The 20046-nt window shown below is 41.1% G+C and overlaps 1 protein-coding gene across 20 annotated transcripts in view; it reads left to right on the forward strand.

Moving 5' to 3' along the window:
• Positions 1–20046, forward strand: part of TCF12 (transcription factor 12) — a 236997-nt gene that overhangs the window by 214354 nt on the left and 2597 nt on the right. For 12 of the 20 annotated variants that reach the window (XM_080980742.1, XM_080980729.1, XM_080980739.1 and 9 more), the window contains 6 exons: positions 1904–1975; positions 3180–3386; positions 11625–11739; positions 14528–14699; positions 15628–15860; positions 19236–19389. In XM_080980742.1, the coding sequence (XP_080836868.1) occupies positions 1904–1975; positions 3180–3386; positions 11625–11739; positions 14528–14699; positions 15628–15860; positions 19236–19378 (942 nt within the window). In that variant the 3' untranslated portion in view covers positions 19379–19389. The remainder of the gene's footprint in view (positions 1–1903; positions 1976–3179; positions 3387–11624; positions 11740–14527; positions 14700–15627; positions 15861–19235; positions 19390–20046) is intronic. The other 8 variants (XM_080980731.1, XM_080980740.1, XM_080980736.1 and 5 more) reach the window with 4 other exon arrangements.

The following is a 20046-nucleotide window of genomic DNA, read 5'->3' on the forward strand; positions in this document are numbered from 1 at the left end:
ACTTCATTGCCAAAAGATAGCACTTTAATTTTAATAAATTCTACAGTCCTTAAAGGAAGCAGTAGTACAGCATTACAAATTGATTTTTTGCTAACAAAAATAGCTGTCTTTAAATGAACAATACCAAACATGCAGGGTGGGTCTTTGGCCATCTGTTTGCTGGGCATCAAGCTTCTGTATTAAAGACAGCTTATGTGATAGTCTTGTTAGAAATTATGCTACCTTTTTGTAACCCATCAGCAAATTCATGCAAGGAAAAAGGTGTGCAAATACTTCACAATTTAAAAAAAAAATTCTTGCATTTTTTGTTTTTGTCTTCAGTGTTTGACTATGAAACTGTCATAACAATGGAACTAGTGGTGCAGCAGTAAAACTGCTAGCACATTTGCAAAGCTAAGCAGGGTCTGGTATGGTTTCAAATTGGATGGGGAACTGGGTGTTGAGATTCCTGCATTGCAGGGGATTAGACTAGATGATGACCCTTGGAGTTCCTTCCAATTCTACTATTCTGTGTTTCTATGAAAAGTATTAAAATATGTCTTGCTCATCTTGCTACAAAAAAGTATGATAACTCTTTATTTAGGAAATAAGGGCTTGATAATTTGATATGGAAATTGGTATAGAGATGATTGATTCTAACTTTCCTTCGCTGTTGCTGTGACTTCCATCTCTGATATTTCTTTAACACCTGCCGTATCTACAGAGCACTTATCTCAACAAGAATAATATAGAGTTGGACATGGATAATCAAAGTGATTAGGTGACGAGAACAACTTTCATATGAGAAAAAGGTTGCATTTAGAGTTTTTTGGTTTAAAAAAGAAGGCAAATGCCATGGTAAACAAAAAAAGTAAAGAAAGTGGCTGTTGAGGTTTTTCTCCCTCCCTCTTGAAACTAGAATCCAGGGTCATCCAATAAAGCTGACTAGTGGAAGATGCAAAGAGGAAGCACTAGTTTGCACAACACAATGTTAAACTATGGAATTTGCTACCACACAATGTGGTAATGGCCATCAACTTGAATGGCTTTAAAAGGGACTAGACATATTAATGGAGGATAAAACTATTGGTGGCTACAAGTCATGATGGCACATTTTATCTCCAAGATCAGAGGCAGCATACTTCTGAATACTAGTTGGGGAATAACATCAGGAGAAGTTTATTGCTCCCTTGCCTGCCTGGAGATTCCCATAGGCCTCTGTTTAGCCCTGTGAGAAACAGATTGCTAGAATGAGTAGGGCTTTTTTCTCATCTATTCTTCTGTGTTGTGTGCTACATAGAAATGGCACATAGCCTTTGGTCGGGATTCTGAGGACATTCACTTGCAGGCAACCAGTAATCAAGTATAGCTGGAAGTAAAGTGGTACCTCGGGTTAAGAACTTAATTCGTTCTGGAGGTCCGTTCTTAACCTGAAACTGTTCTTAACCTGAAGCACCACTTTAGCTAATGGTGCCTCCCACTGCCGCCGCGCGATTTCTGTTCTTATCCTGAAGCAAAGTTCTTAACCTGAGGTACTATTTCTGGGTTAGCGGAGTCTGTAACCTGAAGCGTCTGTAACCCGAGGTACCACTGTACCATTTCCTAATGGGGGGGGGGGGGGGGAATGGAACAAAGACCTACAATGATAAAAAATAATAATAACATTTTCCATGCAACTAACAAATAAGAGTATTCTGTTACTGCCATACATTTTACTAATAAATGTAAGCAGTATGTGGAAATTAGGTTTCCAATGTTACTACGGTATTCAGTATTTTATCTTCTCATTTCTCAGTATAATTTAAATCTTTGTTGAATTAACTTAACTAACCACTGAGGCTGTCACACATACTAGCTGTTGATCTCACCTCTTTAAAATTACTTAACCTGTGCTTTGCTTCTTGTTCTGTCTTGACTTTGCCAGAAAAATCGAGTTGAGCAACAACTTCACGAGCATTTGCAAGATGCTATGTCATTCTTAAAGGATGTCTGTGAGGTACTATTTCTCTTTAGATGGTGCCTTTTTATTTTTCCAGTTAACACTACTTACAGATTCTTTCCTAAAGTAGCAGTAAATACCATATAGTATAGTATGGTAACCTTTGCCAACCAGCTGCCCTTCAGATATTTTGGACTAGAACGCCTATCAGTCCTAGCCATCTTGGGGAATTGGTGCTCCAAAACATGTGGAGGGTGCTAGTTTGGTGAAAGCTGTAGATAACACATTTCCTTCAACCATTTTGTTATGTCACTTTGTAGAGAGTTTCCAAGGTTAAGCTGATTTTTGTCTACTCTGTTTAAATAAACAATAAACCTTAGTTAAGGACAGTAAAATGCCATAGTCAGTGCAGTGGCTAGAGTGTTGGTTTTCGATACAGAAAATCTAGATTCAAAATCCCCACACTGCCACAAAATTCACTTAGCCTAATGCAAGTTACTATTTCAGCCTCACCTACTTTACAGGATGGTAGTTTTGAAATACTGTTCTGAGCTTTTTGGGAAAGTGATAAATTGAAATAAGAAATATAAACTTCCTTTTTAAAAAAAAGGGGGGGAGAGAAATCCAAATTTCCTTTTGGTATGTAAATTGTATTTGGATTGAGCTCAGACTAATTTCTAAAATGTTTGCTTTATCATAGCTATCAAATGAGGTGGGTTTTAGGGCTAAAGGACTGTGAGTTGTCTTAAGGACGGTTTTTGATCTTTGTGACTTAGTTAGGAGGGAGTTTGTAGGGTGGGTAGGATTTGTACCTGGGTCTTCAGTATTTTATCTACTCCACCAGTCATTTGCTGACTAAAAGGCCAACATTTGACTGAAAAGGCCAACATTTCATTTCAGCAAAATTATGCAGCAATTTTATTTTTAAATCCAAATTGGGATTTCGACATTTTTGCTGGTTTTTCTTTCTCCAAGTTGCATCCTAAAATATCAAATAGCATTAATCTTACAAATAACCGAATGTTGAAAAACATCCTTTTCTTTTTTTAGACAGAAGTAATTCCACATCCTCTCCAATCAGCTACCGGCCCCCACTACCCACCTATTTGTTTATAGTGCTGCTTAGCTGCGTTTGAAATCCTTTTGATATTGCATTTCACTTGCCTTTCATGTCTTCCATTGTAGAAAGCATGACAGTATATAATGGATTTAGCAGATGTGTACAATAAATGACCTTTGTGCTCCTTCTAAATCCTAACAGCAGTCCCGGATGGAGGATCGCTTGGACAGACTCGATGATGCCATCAATGTGCTGAGGAGCCATGCGGTGGGGCCTTCAACGAGCCTGCCGAGTGCCCATGGAGAGATACATAGTTTACTGGGATCTTCCCACAATGGGCCAGTTAGTAGTTTGAACTCAAATTATGGAGCATCCAGCCTTGTAACCACCAGTCGGCAAGCCTCAATAGTAAGTAGCTATTTAATCTACTGAATATGTTAAACTGACTGACTCTTGATTTAATTTTTAGTAGAACTGAAGCTTGAAAATTTGATGTTATGCATTAGTAACATCTGTCAGAAACCAAACTAGTGATAGTGGTTGTGGAAGAAGAAATGGCAGCCTGATGCATCCGCTGGTAGTTCCCATTTGGGAGGAATGTAGAGGGTGGGGAAGGGAGGGGAGAAAGAGGGGAACAGCTAAAGTGGTTCGCCTGGTGAACGCTCCGTAAAATCCTGCTGCTTTGACCGATACAGAAACCGGAGACTTTTGCTAATAGTACTTGAGCTTATACATATGATTTTTCCAGATGTTTAATAATTGGCAGGCCATGTTCTGCTTGAAGTAGCAAACATGGAGATTGAACTGGGAAAGCAGTCAAGGAGGATGGAATTGGTCTCAAGTGTTCTGGGTTGCAAAAATGGTTATAAAATGCAACCAGCTTCTAGTAACAGATGCTGGCAAACAAGCCTGGAAAGAAGCTGCTGGTATGTGAAACCAGGTTGTGCCCAAACTCAGAATGTAAATGTAATGACTTTGAGCACAGCTGTAGTTTATGTAACAATGGGAAAGCAAAGTCCTTAGACTAATCTTCTCCCTCATCCCCAGAAGAGAGAAATATCTCACTGTCATTAATACATATATGAATCATTCTACATAAATGGATTTAAGACAGCCATGAATCAGAGTCAGACGCTGAAATCATTGTGTAAGAAAATGATACCGGAGATTTGCTTCTGTTCATTTCTCCCCTCAAACAGTTTAGGTTGGCTTGTTTACTGCATGATTTTCAAAGCTGCTGGCTATTCTGAGAATGTTTCCTTTTAAACAGGTTCACAGCTGGGTATTTCTTAATGAAGGCAGGATTTCACCTCCCATCAAAGTAGTTGGTGAAGGGGTACAATATATAAAACAGATTGACTTTCACTTCCATTTATATTAATACTGTTAAGCATCAAGGAGACTAGTTGGTTTTCTGTTAATCCCCCTCCCCCTGTGCATGTTTGGCTTGAGGCATTCATAAAATTTCATGATAGACACTATCAGCAGGCTAAGTTTATGATTCTAGAGTTGGAAATTTATGACTCTAGAGTTGGAAGGGCCCTTGAGGATCATCTAGTCCAAACCCCTGTGATGCAGAAATCTCAACAAAAGCATCTTTGGCAGATGGCCATCCAGCCTCTGTTTAAAAACCTCCAAGGAAAGAGAGACCACAAACACCCGAGGCAGACCATTCCACTGTCGGAACAGCTCTTACTGGCAGAAACTTACACATCAACCCTGGTTTCCTTAGATGCCTCCCACTATTCTTTCTTGTTGGAATTGTCTGCATTTGGGCCTTCAATATTTCAACTTGAAGAAGCTCCCATCCATTTTGGACTCTCTTTTCTGACCATGGGATCTCATCCAGTAGTTCCTTAAGCTTTTGAAATTGGGCCTTCTTGAAGTCCAGAGTGCGTGCAACTACACTCAGCTTTTCCTTGCCTCTGTATCACGAAACCCAGGAGGACATGATCACTTCCTCTCAAGTTTCCCAGTACAGTGGTACCTTGGTTTACGAACTTAATCTGTACCGGAAGTCCATTCTTAAACCAAAACGGTTCTTAAACCGAGGTGCGTTTTCCCTAATGAGGTCTCCCGCCGCCGGTGCCCTTCCACCGTTTGGATTCCGTTCTTAGACCAAGGTAGAGTTCTCAAACCAGGACACTATTTCCGGTTTTGCAGAGTTTGTTAACCGAATCGTTCTTAAACCGGACTGTTCTTAAACCGAGGTACCACTGTACTTCCATTTCGTTGAATAGTTCCTCCCTGTTGGTGAGGACCAGATCCAAGACAGATGATTCCTTTGTTGCTTCTTCCACCTTCTGGGAAATGAAATTGATAGCAAGGCAATGGAGGAATTTGTCAGTCCTTACATTCTTGGCAGTGTTTGAGTTCCAACAATATCGGGGAAGTTGAAGTCTACCATGACCACTATTTCTCCTTTTCAAATGTTTGGTAATCTGCTCTAGAAGGGCATCATCCAAGACTTGAGTCTGGCTTGGTGGTCTATAGCAGACACCCACAGTAAGGTCACTGTTGTTTCTCTCTCCTACAGTTTTTACCCATATTCTCTCAATCTGCTTTCCATGCTCCAGGTCATGGATCTATTCACAAGTGTACACATCCTGTACATATAATGCCATTCCTCCCTCCTTCCTGTATGATTGCCTTGAAACTAGAATGCCTTTGTTATTCATGCATTTTGGTGCAGAGAGAAGCTATAATGAAGAAGGAAATAAAGTGGGGGGGGGGGCGAACCAAACACTTCACACTGGAAAAGTAGGTTAAATGGGGGACTTGGTTTTGAGTTTATGAAACTCACTGACCAGGCTTATATGGGAAGTAAAAGACTGTTCTTAATCTTATGCAAGGCTCTGGGTATATTCTCGCCTTCCACTTTGCCCCTCTCTGCATATATCCTAAGAGTTTGTTTCTTCTGGTACCCCTAACTGGATTCCTTTTTGTTTCTATTGGTCCATGTTGTCCTGGCCATTTGTAGAAAGGATATTGAGATTTTCTGGAACTCTGCCAGCTGTGTATCCATTCATTGCAGATGTGCTCTGGTGGAACAAACTAACCACTGAAATACAGAAGAAGAGAGAGAAGCTGCATTTGTTGTGGTCAGCAAAGAGCAAAATGTCAAACTCTGATATTCTTGTGGATATCAGGCTTCTTACCCTTGACAATTAAATTTTAATACTCTTCTAACTTGATCTTCTTGGACTGCTACCAAAGTCCTAATTCGGATGATTTTTGTTTTTGTGTAATTCTTATAAAAGGTGTCTTTGTGGAGTACCGTAAGTGTTTGCCATATTCGCAAACACTTTGCATCCCTCTTCTGCGGTGTTTGGGCATCATGGCTGCAACCTGCATCCTTCAATCTGCACACAGTGCTTAGTGATGCTGTTTGTTCAGCTTGTTTCTTTCTGTTATTGTTTTCTCTTTCCTATTCCCTTGCATGGTTCTGTTTTTGTGTTTTGATTTTTAGGGTTGAGGAGTTATTTCTGCTCTGCCAGTTTGATCTGGAGGGGCAAGATGACTCCTCCCCCTGGAAGAGGCAAAAGACTCTTAGGTCCCTGCCTATCAAATCCAGTAGGAAGTGGCATACTCAAGATAAAATGTCTTCCAACCTAATCTGCAAATAGAAATAGTAAGAACCATTTTCATTTTTTTGAACGACATATTGGGTATAGAGATTGTGATTTATATAGAAGATGCAGTCATGGTCTGTGTGTATCACTGGAAACTTGTCCTGAATCCCCATTTAATTCAGAAATGATGGGCTCTACATCATAGGTACTAAGGGAGAAACAGACTGGTGGGTCTGGTATAGGATTATCTTCAGTGGTGAGATAGAAAATGTGCTCAGATTTGTTGGGCTGGCTGACTAGTGCAAGTAGACATGCTAATATTGGTGAACATTACGAGTATAGCTCTTAATCAAATATAACATTATGAAAGTAATAATGTTATAAGGCCAAACCTCCTTACCCCTCTCATCACCTCTGAAGCACCAGGGAGGAAGAGCTAAGGTTTTCTCATTCTAGCTTGCTCTCTAGGAAGAAACTGTGGAGGGTTCACCAGTCGGATATGGAGGCATCATCCACAGCTGAGCAGTCTGAATCCCTTGGCCTGAGTGAAGGATGGGTGCCTAGTAGTTTCTTCTCCATATAATTTTTGTTGATGGAATTCTGACTGCTCTCAGTCGATAGAATGCATAGGACAAAGCCTTCTATGCTGGCTGGGTCTGAAAGGAGTTGCAGTTCTAAACATCTGGAGAACACTAGGTTGGGGAAGATCATGTATGTTGACTGAAGCACTGATGAAGTAGGAAAGTTTGCCCTTCTGAGTAAACCTTGGCCAAAAAAAGTTCATTAAGATTTAGCAATATATTTTGGACATCCCATTGCAGCTCATTTTAACTTCTTAACTCTTAGAAAAAATAATTAAATTTCCTTGAAAATGTCCTTGGCAGAAGAAACAAGGAAATGAGTAATGTAAGTCTTATTTTTTATGACTTGCATAACCAGGCATGGTTTTATTGTAACACTTGCTTAAGTTTTCTGCCAGCTTTAAAAAAACCATTTCCTGCATCTCTGCTTAATTGTTGTTTTGGTGTGTTCTGTTGTGCTGGCTGTTACACTTTCCCTGCTCTTTACTCGATGAACATTTTAAATCTTAAAAGCAACCCACCATTTTGCATTCTATTTCATGTTTTGAAGCATACATTACTGTTAGATTCCATTGTGCTTTTTGGGAGAAGCCTGGCATTGGCATGAACTACAATAACTTTAAGCTAAAGTAGGGAGCAGAGTCCTTCACTAGCTCTCTTGCCAGACATGTTGAGCACTTTCAAGTAAGTTGGCTGTCTCTCTATTCTTTGACGTATTTCCTTTTGTACTCGGTACTCAATAACAAGTTAGAGTCCTATTTTGCAAGCTGCTTGGACATGCTGTACTTTTCTCGGTCCGCTGCAAGAAATGTATAGTGCAGGGCTTGCCAGTGCAGCACCCACAGGTGCTAGTGCTCCTGCTGGTGTTTCGTTTCGCACCTGATAAGGTTTCAGTAAATATCCCCTCAAAAATCTGTGATGCATGGGAGACAGTTGGTTCTTTATGCTTGATCCTTGTGTTCATAGGCTTGGCTTTGCCTGCATGGAAGTGCCCCCTTAAATGGGCCCTCATTTTGTTGGATGCCAGGATTGTTTTCAACAGGGGAGTTGTCCTTCGCTCTCTCTTTTTGTCACCTTGATCAGATGTGAAACCTTCTGGTTTCAGTGTCAGTTACTTTAGGATTGCTACATTAGAGTGAGAGTTGAGTAATCCAGACTAAGTTTGCTCTAAAGTATGGCTTAGTGTGATGTCTAAACACTGCCAGTATTGTTGCAAAGTTAACATTTTGGCCAGGTTTTGAAATTCCAGAAATTAATATTTCCTGAAGTATCTTATTAAGAAAGTAACTGTTTGAATTCAGTTGATGATCTAATGGGGTTTAGTTCATCAACCTGAGAACTCATTTAAGTTGATTTGATATTGTACTTGGTTAACATGCCTGGGTGGTTCAGTTGGTTAGAGCATGGTGCTGCGAATGCCAAGCTTGCAAGTTTGATCCCCGCATGGGACAGCTGCTTATTCCTGCATTGCAGGGGCTTGGACTAGATGATCCTTAGCATCCCTTCCAACTCCACAATTCTATGATTCTATGTCTTACATTGCTGTGTAATGACATTCCTGGCAAAACATTTAATCTAAATTATTTTCTTGAGTCCCCTATCATATGTTCCTAGAAGTTCAACTTCACTTTCAAAGTTTCCAGACTGTTTTCTGAATCTAACATTTGATCTGTCTGTCATTGTTGGACTAGTCTTAGATTTTAACATTATCAAGAATCTGGTAGCTGTTAGGTTTGGACATTGCTTGAAGAATAAAAATTTAATAATATTTTGTAGCTACTTTGCCCCTAAGACATCTCATGATTAGCAGCTTGAATGTTATTTGGATTTGAGCATAACTAGAATAAAGATATACAAAACTTCTAGGGCAGAATTTGACAAAGTTTTATTTTTAACCCGGAGAGTTTCACACTTTCTTCATATAGAAACTTGTTTGTATTTCTATTTCTATCTGGTGACTATTGATATTCTTGTGAAACTTTACACTAACCTGAGGCACGGTTCTATGTTAAAAGGAAAATAAGAGCATCTAGAAAATATTTGACTAGTATGCATCTGTCTTTGTGGAAGAATTTTTCATTTGGAAAGTAATACAACAAATCAGGATGAATTGGAGTTCACAGGAAACAGTAAATTAAAGCATGAACTTGCATAAGGGTATTTATCTCCGTCTCAGTAAAACCCACACTAAATGTTAAAGAGAAAAGCTGCATTAATTACTGAAGAGGGATTCAAAGCTCAGCAGTTTACTAGGCTTGAAGGATTTATTGAAAAGCAGGGGTTCTCATGTGTAACTGTGGGCAATAAACCTATTTAATTAAAGGCTTAATCTTTTAGCTGCTGTTCTCTGCTATTTATTCCTATAAAAAAGCTTCATCTCAATATTAGTGTTTGATTGCATTTGTTGTTCCTTCTCCCATGAATACGTGTGTTAAAGGGGGGGAGGGGATGACCCTTGACCTGCCAAACTTATTAGCATAGGCCTTCCAGTGCCAGCAACCAAGGGTTCATTGTGAAGCATGTCATCAATCCTGGCAGCAAATCAGCAAAAAATGTATGATATTGACACTGATGTTGCAAGAAGGGATCTCTCATGAGGGGTGAGGAGACAAACTCTTACAACCCAACTCTCAACCGTTGAGATATGTTACAACCTTTAGAAGACCTCTGAAGGCAACCCTGTATCGGGAAGTGCTTAATATTTAATGCTTTTAATGTTTAATTATGCTTTTGTATATGCTGGAAGCTGCCTAGAGTGGCCGGGGCAACCCCATCAGATGGGTGGGGTACAAATAATAAAATGTTTGTTGTTGCAAGGCCAGGTTGCTCACCGGAGTGAGACGGTTTGAGCGTATTACACCAATCCTGGTTGACTGCACTGGCTCCCAATTATTTTCCGGGCCCAATTCAAAGTGCTGGTTTATAAAGCCTTAAAGTGCTCAGGACCACAATACCTCAAGGACCGCCTCTTTCCATATGAACCCACCTCCTCCAAGAGAGATCCAGAGGGTGGCAACACGAGAACAGGCCTTTTCGGCAGTGGCTCCCCGTCTGTGGAATGCTCTCCCCAGGGAGGTTCACCTGGAGCCTTCATTATACACCTCTTTAACCAGGCCTTTGGTTTATTTGATTGACATCCTATGCCCTTTTAAAATGTGTTTGGGGGGGGTTGTTGGGTGGTGGTTGTTTTTATTTTGATTATGTACCTTGTGGTTTTATATTCTGAGACCTGCAAGTATAGGGCGGTATATAAATTATAATAAGAATAAGAACAGGACCTTGGCTGTGTGAAGTGATATTATTTCCCTTCCCATTTACGGTACTTTTAACTTCACTTCTCTTGGATCTTCTTCAATTAATGGTAGAAGCATTGTGTCATAGGAGGGGAGCCATAGCTCTGCATTGGCAGAACATCAGAACAGCCTGCTAGATCAGGCTAATGGCCCATCTAGGCCAGCATCCTGTTCTCACAGTGGCCAACCAAACACTTGTGAAAAAACTGCAAGGAGGATTCAAGCACAACAGCACTCTCCTCTCTTGTGGTTTCCAGCAGCTGGCATTCAGAAACATTATTGCCTCTGACTATGAAGGCAGAGCATAGCCATCATGGCTAGTAGCTACTGATAGCTTTGTCCTCCATGAATTTATCTTTTAAAGCCATTTAATTGGGTGACCATCACTACCTCTTGTTGTGTAAATTCAATAGCAGATTAACTATGCAGTATGTGAAGAAGTACTTTCTTCTGTCCCAAATCTTCCAATATTCAGCTTTATTGAATGTACACAAGTTCTAGTGCTATGCAAGAAGAAAAACTTTTCTTCTTCCTTCTCCATACCATACATAATTCATAAACACCTATCATGTAACCTCTTATTTGCCTTTTCTCTGGGCTAAAGAGCCCAAAATGCTGCCATGTTTTCTCACAGGGAGTTGTTATCCCTTTATCATTTTGTTGCCCTGTTCTGAACATTTTCCAACTACAATATTGTTTTTGGGATTAGGTGACTGCAACTGTACAAAGGATTCCAAATTCAATTCTTTTCTTAACTCCAGCGTGGAATTTGCCTTTTTCACAGCTGCTGCACACTGGGTCAACATCTTTGTTGAGCTATCTACTTTTACTCCAAGGTCTCATTCCTGGTCAGTCACTGGCAGTTCAGATCCCATTATCTTGTTTGTGCAATTATGATCCCCCCCCCCCATTACGTACATCACTTTACACTTGTTTACATTGAATTTACACTGAATTCCATTTTACTGCCCATTTGGTCAGTTTGGATATGTCCTTTCGGAGCTCTTCAAAATCACTTTTTGTTTTATTGAACAATTTAGTATCATCAGCAAACATAACCACCTCACTACTCATTCCCCGTTCCACTAGTTGAAGAACCTGTGTCAGCAGTGCTAGGAGCCACTGCCACTGAGAAAGACCTTGGGTTGACTGCTTCTATTGCCTGACTGATTATCTGTGATTGTGCTTTTTTTGTCCTAGGTCAGTGCGCACCGAGAAGACAGTGTCAGCCTCAGTGGCAGTCATTCGGGATTGTCCAGTGCCCTTTCTGCTCAGAATTCTGAACTAAACCACAAAGCACAAGAAAGCTACAGAGGTAAGAAAAGTACAGAGGTAAGATGAATTCCAGCTGGATTTTTCCTAACCCAGGACTCTGGGTGACTAGTCCATCTAAGGATCCTAGGGAGTCTAATCTACAAACTTGCCTGTATTTAATTGTCTCTTCATGAACGAGAAATATACTGTAGCTGGAGGAATCTTTGTGATATGCAGTAAAATTCTTCATGTAAACCCCACTGATTCCTCTCCCTAAAAACTTGTATTTGGGTTGCTGTTTGTTGTGATCCCAGGCATGCTTTGGCAATGTTTGTATACCTGTCTTAAACAGTGATGGGAAACATTTTTGTCCCGGTAAGCCAGATCTTGTATCTTCTTCCCACTCCCCCTGTGCAGGCCATCTTTGACAGGTAGACAGGACCTGTCAAAGCATAACCCTTGTGCAGAGTTTACTAAGCACCCAGCAACCAGCTGATTGTTGGGTGCTTCAGAATTGCTGCACAAGGTGCTTTGCAAACCATCTAGTCCAGAGCTTTCCAAACTTTTCATCTTGGTGACACTTTTTAGACATGTTTCATTTCGCTCACAGTGATTCAGTTTTACTAGCAAACCGGAGGTTAAACTAATCCCTTGTAAGAGCATTCATGCGACACACCCACACATTGCAGCCGACACACTAACGGGTCACGACACACAGTTTGGAAAGCTCTGCTCTAGTTGGTGTTTGGGCAGTGCTGAGCACAATAACTGCAAAGTACTTTGCACATACTTCTCAATCAGTAATAAGCTTCCCAAAAGCCTAACAACCAGCTGATTGTGGGATGCCACTTTTAACCCCACCGCTACCTGCTCCACACCTGACATCCTATATGATATCAGATGTAGGGCACATGGGCATGGCTTGGCCAAAATGGCCTTGGGGGCCAAATGGGGAGTTTAGTTAGGCTAAATCTGATGTGCATGCTGGAAGTTCCCCACTTCTGCTTAAGCACACACACACACACACACACGGCCATGTGGATGCAAGTTAGTAAATTAATGTAGCATATCCCATAATAGTTGTCTGTCTTTCCTTCCAAACTGCATGTGTCAGCCTATCTACTAAATTTTTAAAGAAGGGGATTAAATCTGCACAACCACTTTTGGAGTTAATTTTCCACCTGCAGAAGTGTTTCCATATAAACTGAAATGGACTTGTGTAGACTTCCTGTTCTTAAAAATGATGTTTATACAGTAACAATCTGAACTGATATCCCAGCCTTGGCAGAACACACCCATTCATAGCAGGTACCTTTAAGAGCACTTTCAGTTCTCAGCTGAAACAAGCTAAGGCATGAGAAGTTTTGCTGGCCTGAATGGATGGATTCCCTCTTTTTCCCCTTTAGGTCACACAGTAAAATGAGCAGTACCACAGATGGCTTCTTTGAGTAGGTCTTATGCACAGAGGGGGTAGAATGCGTCATTTTCTGGACTAGTTGGAACTTACAGCGACAGTGCACAAGGACTGCCCATTCTGGTCCCTGATTTATTCATATGGTGTTTGCCAACATTTCTCCAAATGGTCTCTTAAAATAATATTTCTTTGAATGGCATCTTATAAATCCAAAGCACAGTGATTTGGGTTGTGGGTCCTGAAAAGAATGATAGTCTGTGTGCTTGGTCAACACCAAGAGTCGTTACTCTTACAGCTAATAAGATCTCTGCCTGTTCCCCACCCTACCCGCTGCCCCATATCATGTAAATACTGAATAATTTCTTACCCTTTGCCTTTCAACCTGCAGTAATCATTTATTAGGTACATCACAAAAAAGTTTTATTCTCTCAACATTTCTCATAGACAGTAGGGCACTATGGAGAGGTTATATCCCCTCAAGGATCACTTAATACGAGTCTGCTGCAGGAGGCGGTGCATATGGACCTGTGCCATGTATTTCAGGTTCTCAAGAGTAGGAATATGGGGAAATGAGAACCATTCATGTTGCATTGAAAAGGGTTTGGGATGAGAGCCACACTTAGTTCCACTTGAGACATGCACACAATGCTAGCAGGGCAAGGCGACTGGAATCTGGAAAAGTTCCTGCCTCCCCCTCCCAAAGCAATTTGTTTTTGTCTTTGCAGGGAGAATTATTATTGCCCAGGGCTTTACATGATCACTTATTTGAAGCCAAAACGGGCAAGACAGAAGTATCCAGCAGAGTTCCTAGAGGCTCTTTTTCTCACTTCAGAATTGTTGTGAACTGGTCCTGGTCTTTAGTGACACTTGCTGAAATAAGCACGGTCTTAAATTTCTTCTGTTCTGGCATGGACCTCTAATTGATTGTAGACAGCAATTACATTTCAAAGATTTTCTGGAATTGTGAGAGATTCTTAACTAAAAACTGCAAGTTTTGGCGTTTTTTTATCAAGAAAAAAGTCTAATGGGTGACATGTTGAGCAGCCAATAAAAGCATCAGTGTTGGAGTTCAAGTGAAAAAGCAAACTGTTTGTATCTGTCATATTAAAATACATCATCTTCCCCACAAAACCCAAATGCACCCAACCCATCAAGTAGCTATTTCAGACAGCTAATGGACTCAACATTAGAGCCTCCCACATTGTCACCTTGAAACACTTATGTTTAGTTTGGAGCAAAAGAAGGGAGGGGTTTCTAATACTACCTTATGACCTTTCTCCTGATCTTAGTTCCTTTTTCAACATTTTCCTATGTCTTCTCTATCTGGGTGGGAGCCACTTGCTACCCATTTTCTTAGCCAGGTTCTCTTTGGACAAAAATAAGGGAGGTGGTGGTTTTCTTATTGCCAGTTACACTCTGTTGTGTTTGCATGCAGTGCTGTCATCTGGGTTGCCAAACCACTCCGTGGCATTAGGTCCGGCTGAGATCAAGTCAGAGCACAAGGAGAAAGATGAAAACACACATGAACCTGCCTCCTCTGATGATATGAAATCTGATGATGAGTCCTCCCAAAAGGATATCAAAATCTCATCAAGAGGAAGAACAAGGTATAGCAGCCCACTCCTCAGAGGTCAGGTTCTCTGTCAGTACCCTCTGCCTGGGGTGAGAAAAACTCTTAAGAGTGATTTGGGGGGCATAATCAAAAAGAGCATATATGATTTCAGGTGTCAGTTCAGTGTACAAATAATGGAAAGTTCAATATGGAAGTTTTCCCCCAGTGTCTTCTAAGGCTCAGTAGTTCCTGCAAACTGTCAGGCTTATTCCAGGCAGTGCCCTTAAGACCTTTATTGTCCCCTCAGAATAAGGTCCACTATTTCTGGTACACCACAAAGGATGACAGGCACTTCACATGGAGAAGTGGGCAGCTTTTCAAGTCAGGAGTGAGTTGCCAGGTGTAGGTATTTTTTGCTCTTCCTGATAAGCTGTCATTCTTAAGTAAGCTCTGAGTCTTTATTGTGTATACCTTCCATCCTGAACTGTTCATGTGAGCTTCGTGGACCTCTGAAAGATCTGCTTCTGGTTTGGAGGGAATGACTAGTAAGGCAAAAAGAAGGATCACTTCAGCAAATTCACCTTGGCGGCAGTAATTTCTCTTGTTAATTACTTTGGGGTGAACTTGCTCACAACATGCTTGCATAAACTAAGAGCCAGGTGCTCACAGATCTCAACTCTGGCAACATTTTTGGAACACTGTCTTCAGGTTGCCATAACCTCACTGACAGGCTACACTATTCATGCAAATGTTCTACTTGTGTGAGAGATAGGTTGGCCAAAAGTAGCAAAAGCGGGGTGGGGGGTGGGGTTAGAGTGAGAAATTAGGGCTCATTATTCTGGTTTGCAGAGGTCACTTCCTTGCATGGAAGACACTTGAAAAGGAGGAATGCAGGCAGCAGTAAAAAGTTCTGTGATATGATATGAACAGGGATGATTGCCAGGTGCTTACTCCAGGCACTTTACCTGCCTGTGTTTCAACAGCAGCACTAATGAAGATGAGGACTTAAATCCGGAACAAAAGCTGGAGCGGGAGCGAGAGAGGCGGATGGCCAACAATGCTCGTGAGCGCTTGCGGGTCCGAGATATTAACGAAGCATTCAAAGAGCTGGGCCGGATGTGTCAACTTCATCTGAAGAGTGAGAAACCTCAGACCAAGCTGCTTATTCTTCACCAGGCTGTGGCAGTCATCCTCAGTCTCGAGCAGCAAGTCAGAGGTGAGCTTGGCTGGGCACAGTGTGTCTCTCTTCTTTCCTTCTTTGTCCCAGTTTTTGTGTTGCCTTCTTCATCCAAGTTTGAATGTCATTCCTTAAGCCATGTTCTAATTTGCATTGTGTAACAAATTTGCATTTGTTGTGTATAAACTTAGGATGGCCAGACCTAACCCTTTTTGAGTTCCAGCATATTTAGTGGGAGAGCTGAGCATGTATAACTTTTAAGAGTTCCTTTTTTCAGTAAGATGCAACATAAACCTGGGAACGCACTCAGATTTTATTGCTTTTTAACAAAAAGGCCCAGGCTACTGTATCTGCTTCTCCCCCAAACCCCACCCCGTCCCCCAGAAATATCACAGAGGCAAGAAAATGCCCATGTATCACATACTGCTTAATATTGTTGTAAACCGCTTAGAGATTTCTTTAACAATGAAGTGGTATATAATTTTTTAAAATAAATAAATCACAGTTCAGCACAGGCATCTGGACCCTCTGGGGTTGGCCTGGGGCTGCTTGGGGCAGAGCGCAGTAACTTTAAGCCAAGGCCAGCAGCCCCCTGCCTCAGTTCCCCTTCTCTATAAGCAGGCGGTAGCATTTTATCAGTTATGATTGGGGCTCTTTTTCAGGAAAAGGGGGGTAAAGTGCCATGCGGGGGGGGGGGAGCATGTATTTTCTTCTCCATTAGTGTTATACTATTTACGTGCTGTGTGTTTTGTATAATTGTTTTGCTTTTATAATTCAATTTATGTTTACCATAAAGTCTTTGTAGGTCCATTTGTGGGTTTTTTGGTTTGTGTACCTCATTCTTCCTTCAAACTGTGTGCTAGGGCTTCACAGTCACTTCATGCAGTCACTCTGTGGTGATTTTCTGTCTGGGCTTATTTCATTGTTACTGCAGGCATGATATCAGTAAACGTAAGTTAACATAAGGTCAGTTGTTATTTCCAGGCAGGAGTAGCTGGCAAAACAGGGTGGAGCAGCATTGCTGACCTGGCTGCCCAATGCAGAGGTCACTGCTGGTAACCGGGGTGGGTGGGGTGGGGTGGCGAGGTGCAGAACATGGCCCCGGGATTATCTGATTGGCTCTGCAGCTATGCCCCCACAACACCGACCTCCCTGCTCGCTTAGCTCCTGGCAGCAATCGCCATGCTGGGAAGGCAGATGAGCAGCACTCTTGTGCCAGCCACCACCGTTCCCATGATGCAGGCAGGCAATTTTAGATGTTGATCTACTTGCCCAAGGCAGGCTAGGAGCTTCATGACTGAACTGAGAATTTAAGCTTGCTCTCTCAGGTCCAAGTCCTCCCTAACCTCTGGGTGTTTGGCTATATCTACAAATCGAAATACTAAAGCTGAATAAAGAAAGCAAAGGATAGATGCAACTGAAAATACATTGATAATCTTCGCTAATGATCATGAATTCAGCTTGTGTGGTGTTTGCAGTGCGGGTTCATAGGAGAAGGATCCACTGCGTGCCTGGAGCTCTGTGCAAGGAAGGGCTGTCCCCTTGTCTTCCGTGTCAGGAATGTTCCTGCTGAGCTCTGTGTGCACACCAGTGCCCTGAGTGCTTTAAATCCTAACCATAGGCGATACTTTTTTATTTAAATTACATTCTGTCAGGTCCATTTATCATAATCCTTATGGGGTTTGCCTGACTTTGAGGGAGCACCAGCTGCCACTGGAAGCAGAGTTAACCCTTAGCAACAAATCCATATCCATGTCAACCTTGAAAAGTCCTCTCTTGAGGTTGGGTTATAAAATAAGCACAGTTCTTTATAATCACATTCTCCTGTCGAACTGGAGCGACTGTTGACCTCTCGTATGCAACTCCTTTTATATCTGTGTCAAAGAAATGATGAAACGGACATCAGAGCCACACCATCTCCCACTAAAGAGGATGCGTTTCTCCCTCCCTTGTTTATTTCTCCCTGTGGGCCGCCTGGACACAGCTGTGTTTTGTATTGTGCTTTCTCATCTGATGCATTTCCAGGGTGTACATATAAATGTCTTCGAGATGCAGAAGGTGTCAACATTAATATCTGCTCAGTGGTCTAAATCACCAAGTGACATCTCATCTGTTCTGTTGCTTATGCCAGCAACTTGGGCCTCATTTTGTATTTTTTTTCTGTTACATTGTAAGAAAACAAGGATGAGAGTGTTTATCTTGGAAGTGACGGAATTAACAGCTGAACATGGAAATGGAATATTCAATAGCAGTATTTTTATCAATGGCTTAGATCAGGCTTCCCCAACCTGGTGCCCTCCAGATGAACCACACAGCTGTGCTGGTTGGGATTTATGGAGGTTGTAGTCTCAAACATATTTGAGGGCACAAAGTTGAGGGTGGCTGACTTGAATGAACAGGTGAATGGAATCCTTAGCAGATTTGTAAATGAGAAATGAAACTGGGAGGAGTCAGTAATATCTCAGAAAACAGGAATCGCCTAGCCTATCAGCTAAGATCCAAGTGTAGAAAACAGTCATGATCTTGACAAAATAGAAATCTGAGCCAAAACTAACAAAATGAAATTCAACAGAACCAAATGCAAACTTCTGCATTTAGACAAAAATCAATAAAATACACAGATATATAGATTGGAGAATATCTTGACACTGGTATATCTGAAAGGGTTATTGAGGTTTTAATCAATCACAAGCTGCACATGAGTCACTAGTGTGATACAGATGCAAAAAAAGCTAATGTGAATTTAAGCTTCATTAGCAAAACCATAAAATATATAATCAAAATAAAAACAACAACCCAGTAACCCATCACAATGTCTCCATTGTGTTTTGGAGTATCTTTTGAAAAACGTTTAACATGGTGTTGTTTGTTTTATTAAATTTTTTAAATAAAGTTTTAAAAGTTTTTAGTTGTGGCTTATACTGCCTCAGGGACCTGCTGAAACCATATTTGGGGTATAAATGTGAAAAACAGTAAATCAATATGGTCCTTTTGTTTTGAATCTTGAGTTTCCACACCAGAATCAGATGCCACTAGGAATGTGCAGGCCTTCTGTGGAAACCTCCCAGGCTGCCTCTGAACTTTTTGGTGGACTGCTGGTTCTCTACCTGGTTGGGGCTGAGTACAACAAATAAACAGATTTTTTATTTCTGAAACTGTTGTTTTGTGCAAAATTGGTGAATCATAAAACAATGTATTTCAAATACAAGCTGCCTTGCAATGCCTTGGCTCAGAAAGATGGCATATCTAGATTAAAATAAATAAACATCTGTAAGAACTATCTGTGGAGTTCAGCATGCTTGATAATGCCAGGTAGATAGATCTTTGGTTTGCTTCCATATTGAAAACTAGTCACCAATCAAAACCATACCTTTCATTCATTAATAGAGGGGGTGTTTTTTATGTTACTCTTAGAGAGGAACCTAAACCCAAAAGCAGCCTGCCTTAAGAGAAGGGAAGAAGAAAAAGTTTCTGCCGTATCGGCAGAGCCACCAGCATCACATCCAGGAAGCCACCCTGGACTTAGTGAAACTACCAACCCTATGGGTCATATGTAAACACCAGCCAGGTAAGTGAAACATTTCACATCTGTGTGAGTTAAAAAAAGCTCTTTTGAATATCCAGAATTGAAATTTGGGTGTAGGACACAGGACATAGTTAAAGTATGAAAATGATTTGACTACTCTTTGTGCTTTGTGCTGTTGCCATGAGACCCAGATCTAGTTGTCGTTTTCAAATGCTATAAAGTCCTTTACCATTTTACCACATCTAATATAGTTTTGTTAAAATGAATAGCAATACTCAACAAAAACCTTTAGGACTTGCCATTACTAAAAATCTACTGAGAGCTCACCTTAAGAAGCACCGGATTGTCAGCCTGTGTAGGTGTTTGCATAAGTCACTTGTACCACTTTTTAGCAGGGAGAGATGAGAGATGCAACTAAAAACAATCACAAAAAACCAATTCTGTGGAAGAAGCATCCAAGTGAGCTCCCTGATTGGCCCTCATGACTTGATGTAGCTGTTTTGTTATTATGGCATCCTTCACTTTCCCCCTTGATACTTCAGTTTTGCACAAAAGTAGCTTGGGCATATTTTCTCCATGAGCTTATCATGACAGAGAGAGTTTTCCTTTGCACAGTTGATGCTTTGGTGCTGACTTTGCTCTACCTCCACGCAGAATGGAAGCAAGTCAAGCCATTTCAACTCCTACTTGATCTATTGG

Source organism: Podarcis pityusensis (genome assembly GCF_964106645.2).
Source record: "Podarcis pityusensis genome assembly, chromosome: 14".
Classification (NCBI taxonomy): Eukaryota; Metazoa; Chordata; class Lepidosauria; order Squamata; family Lacertidae; genus Podarcis; species Podarcis pityusensis.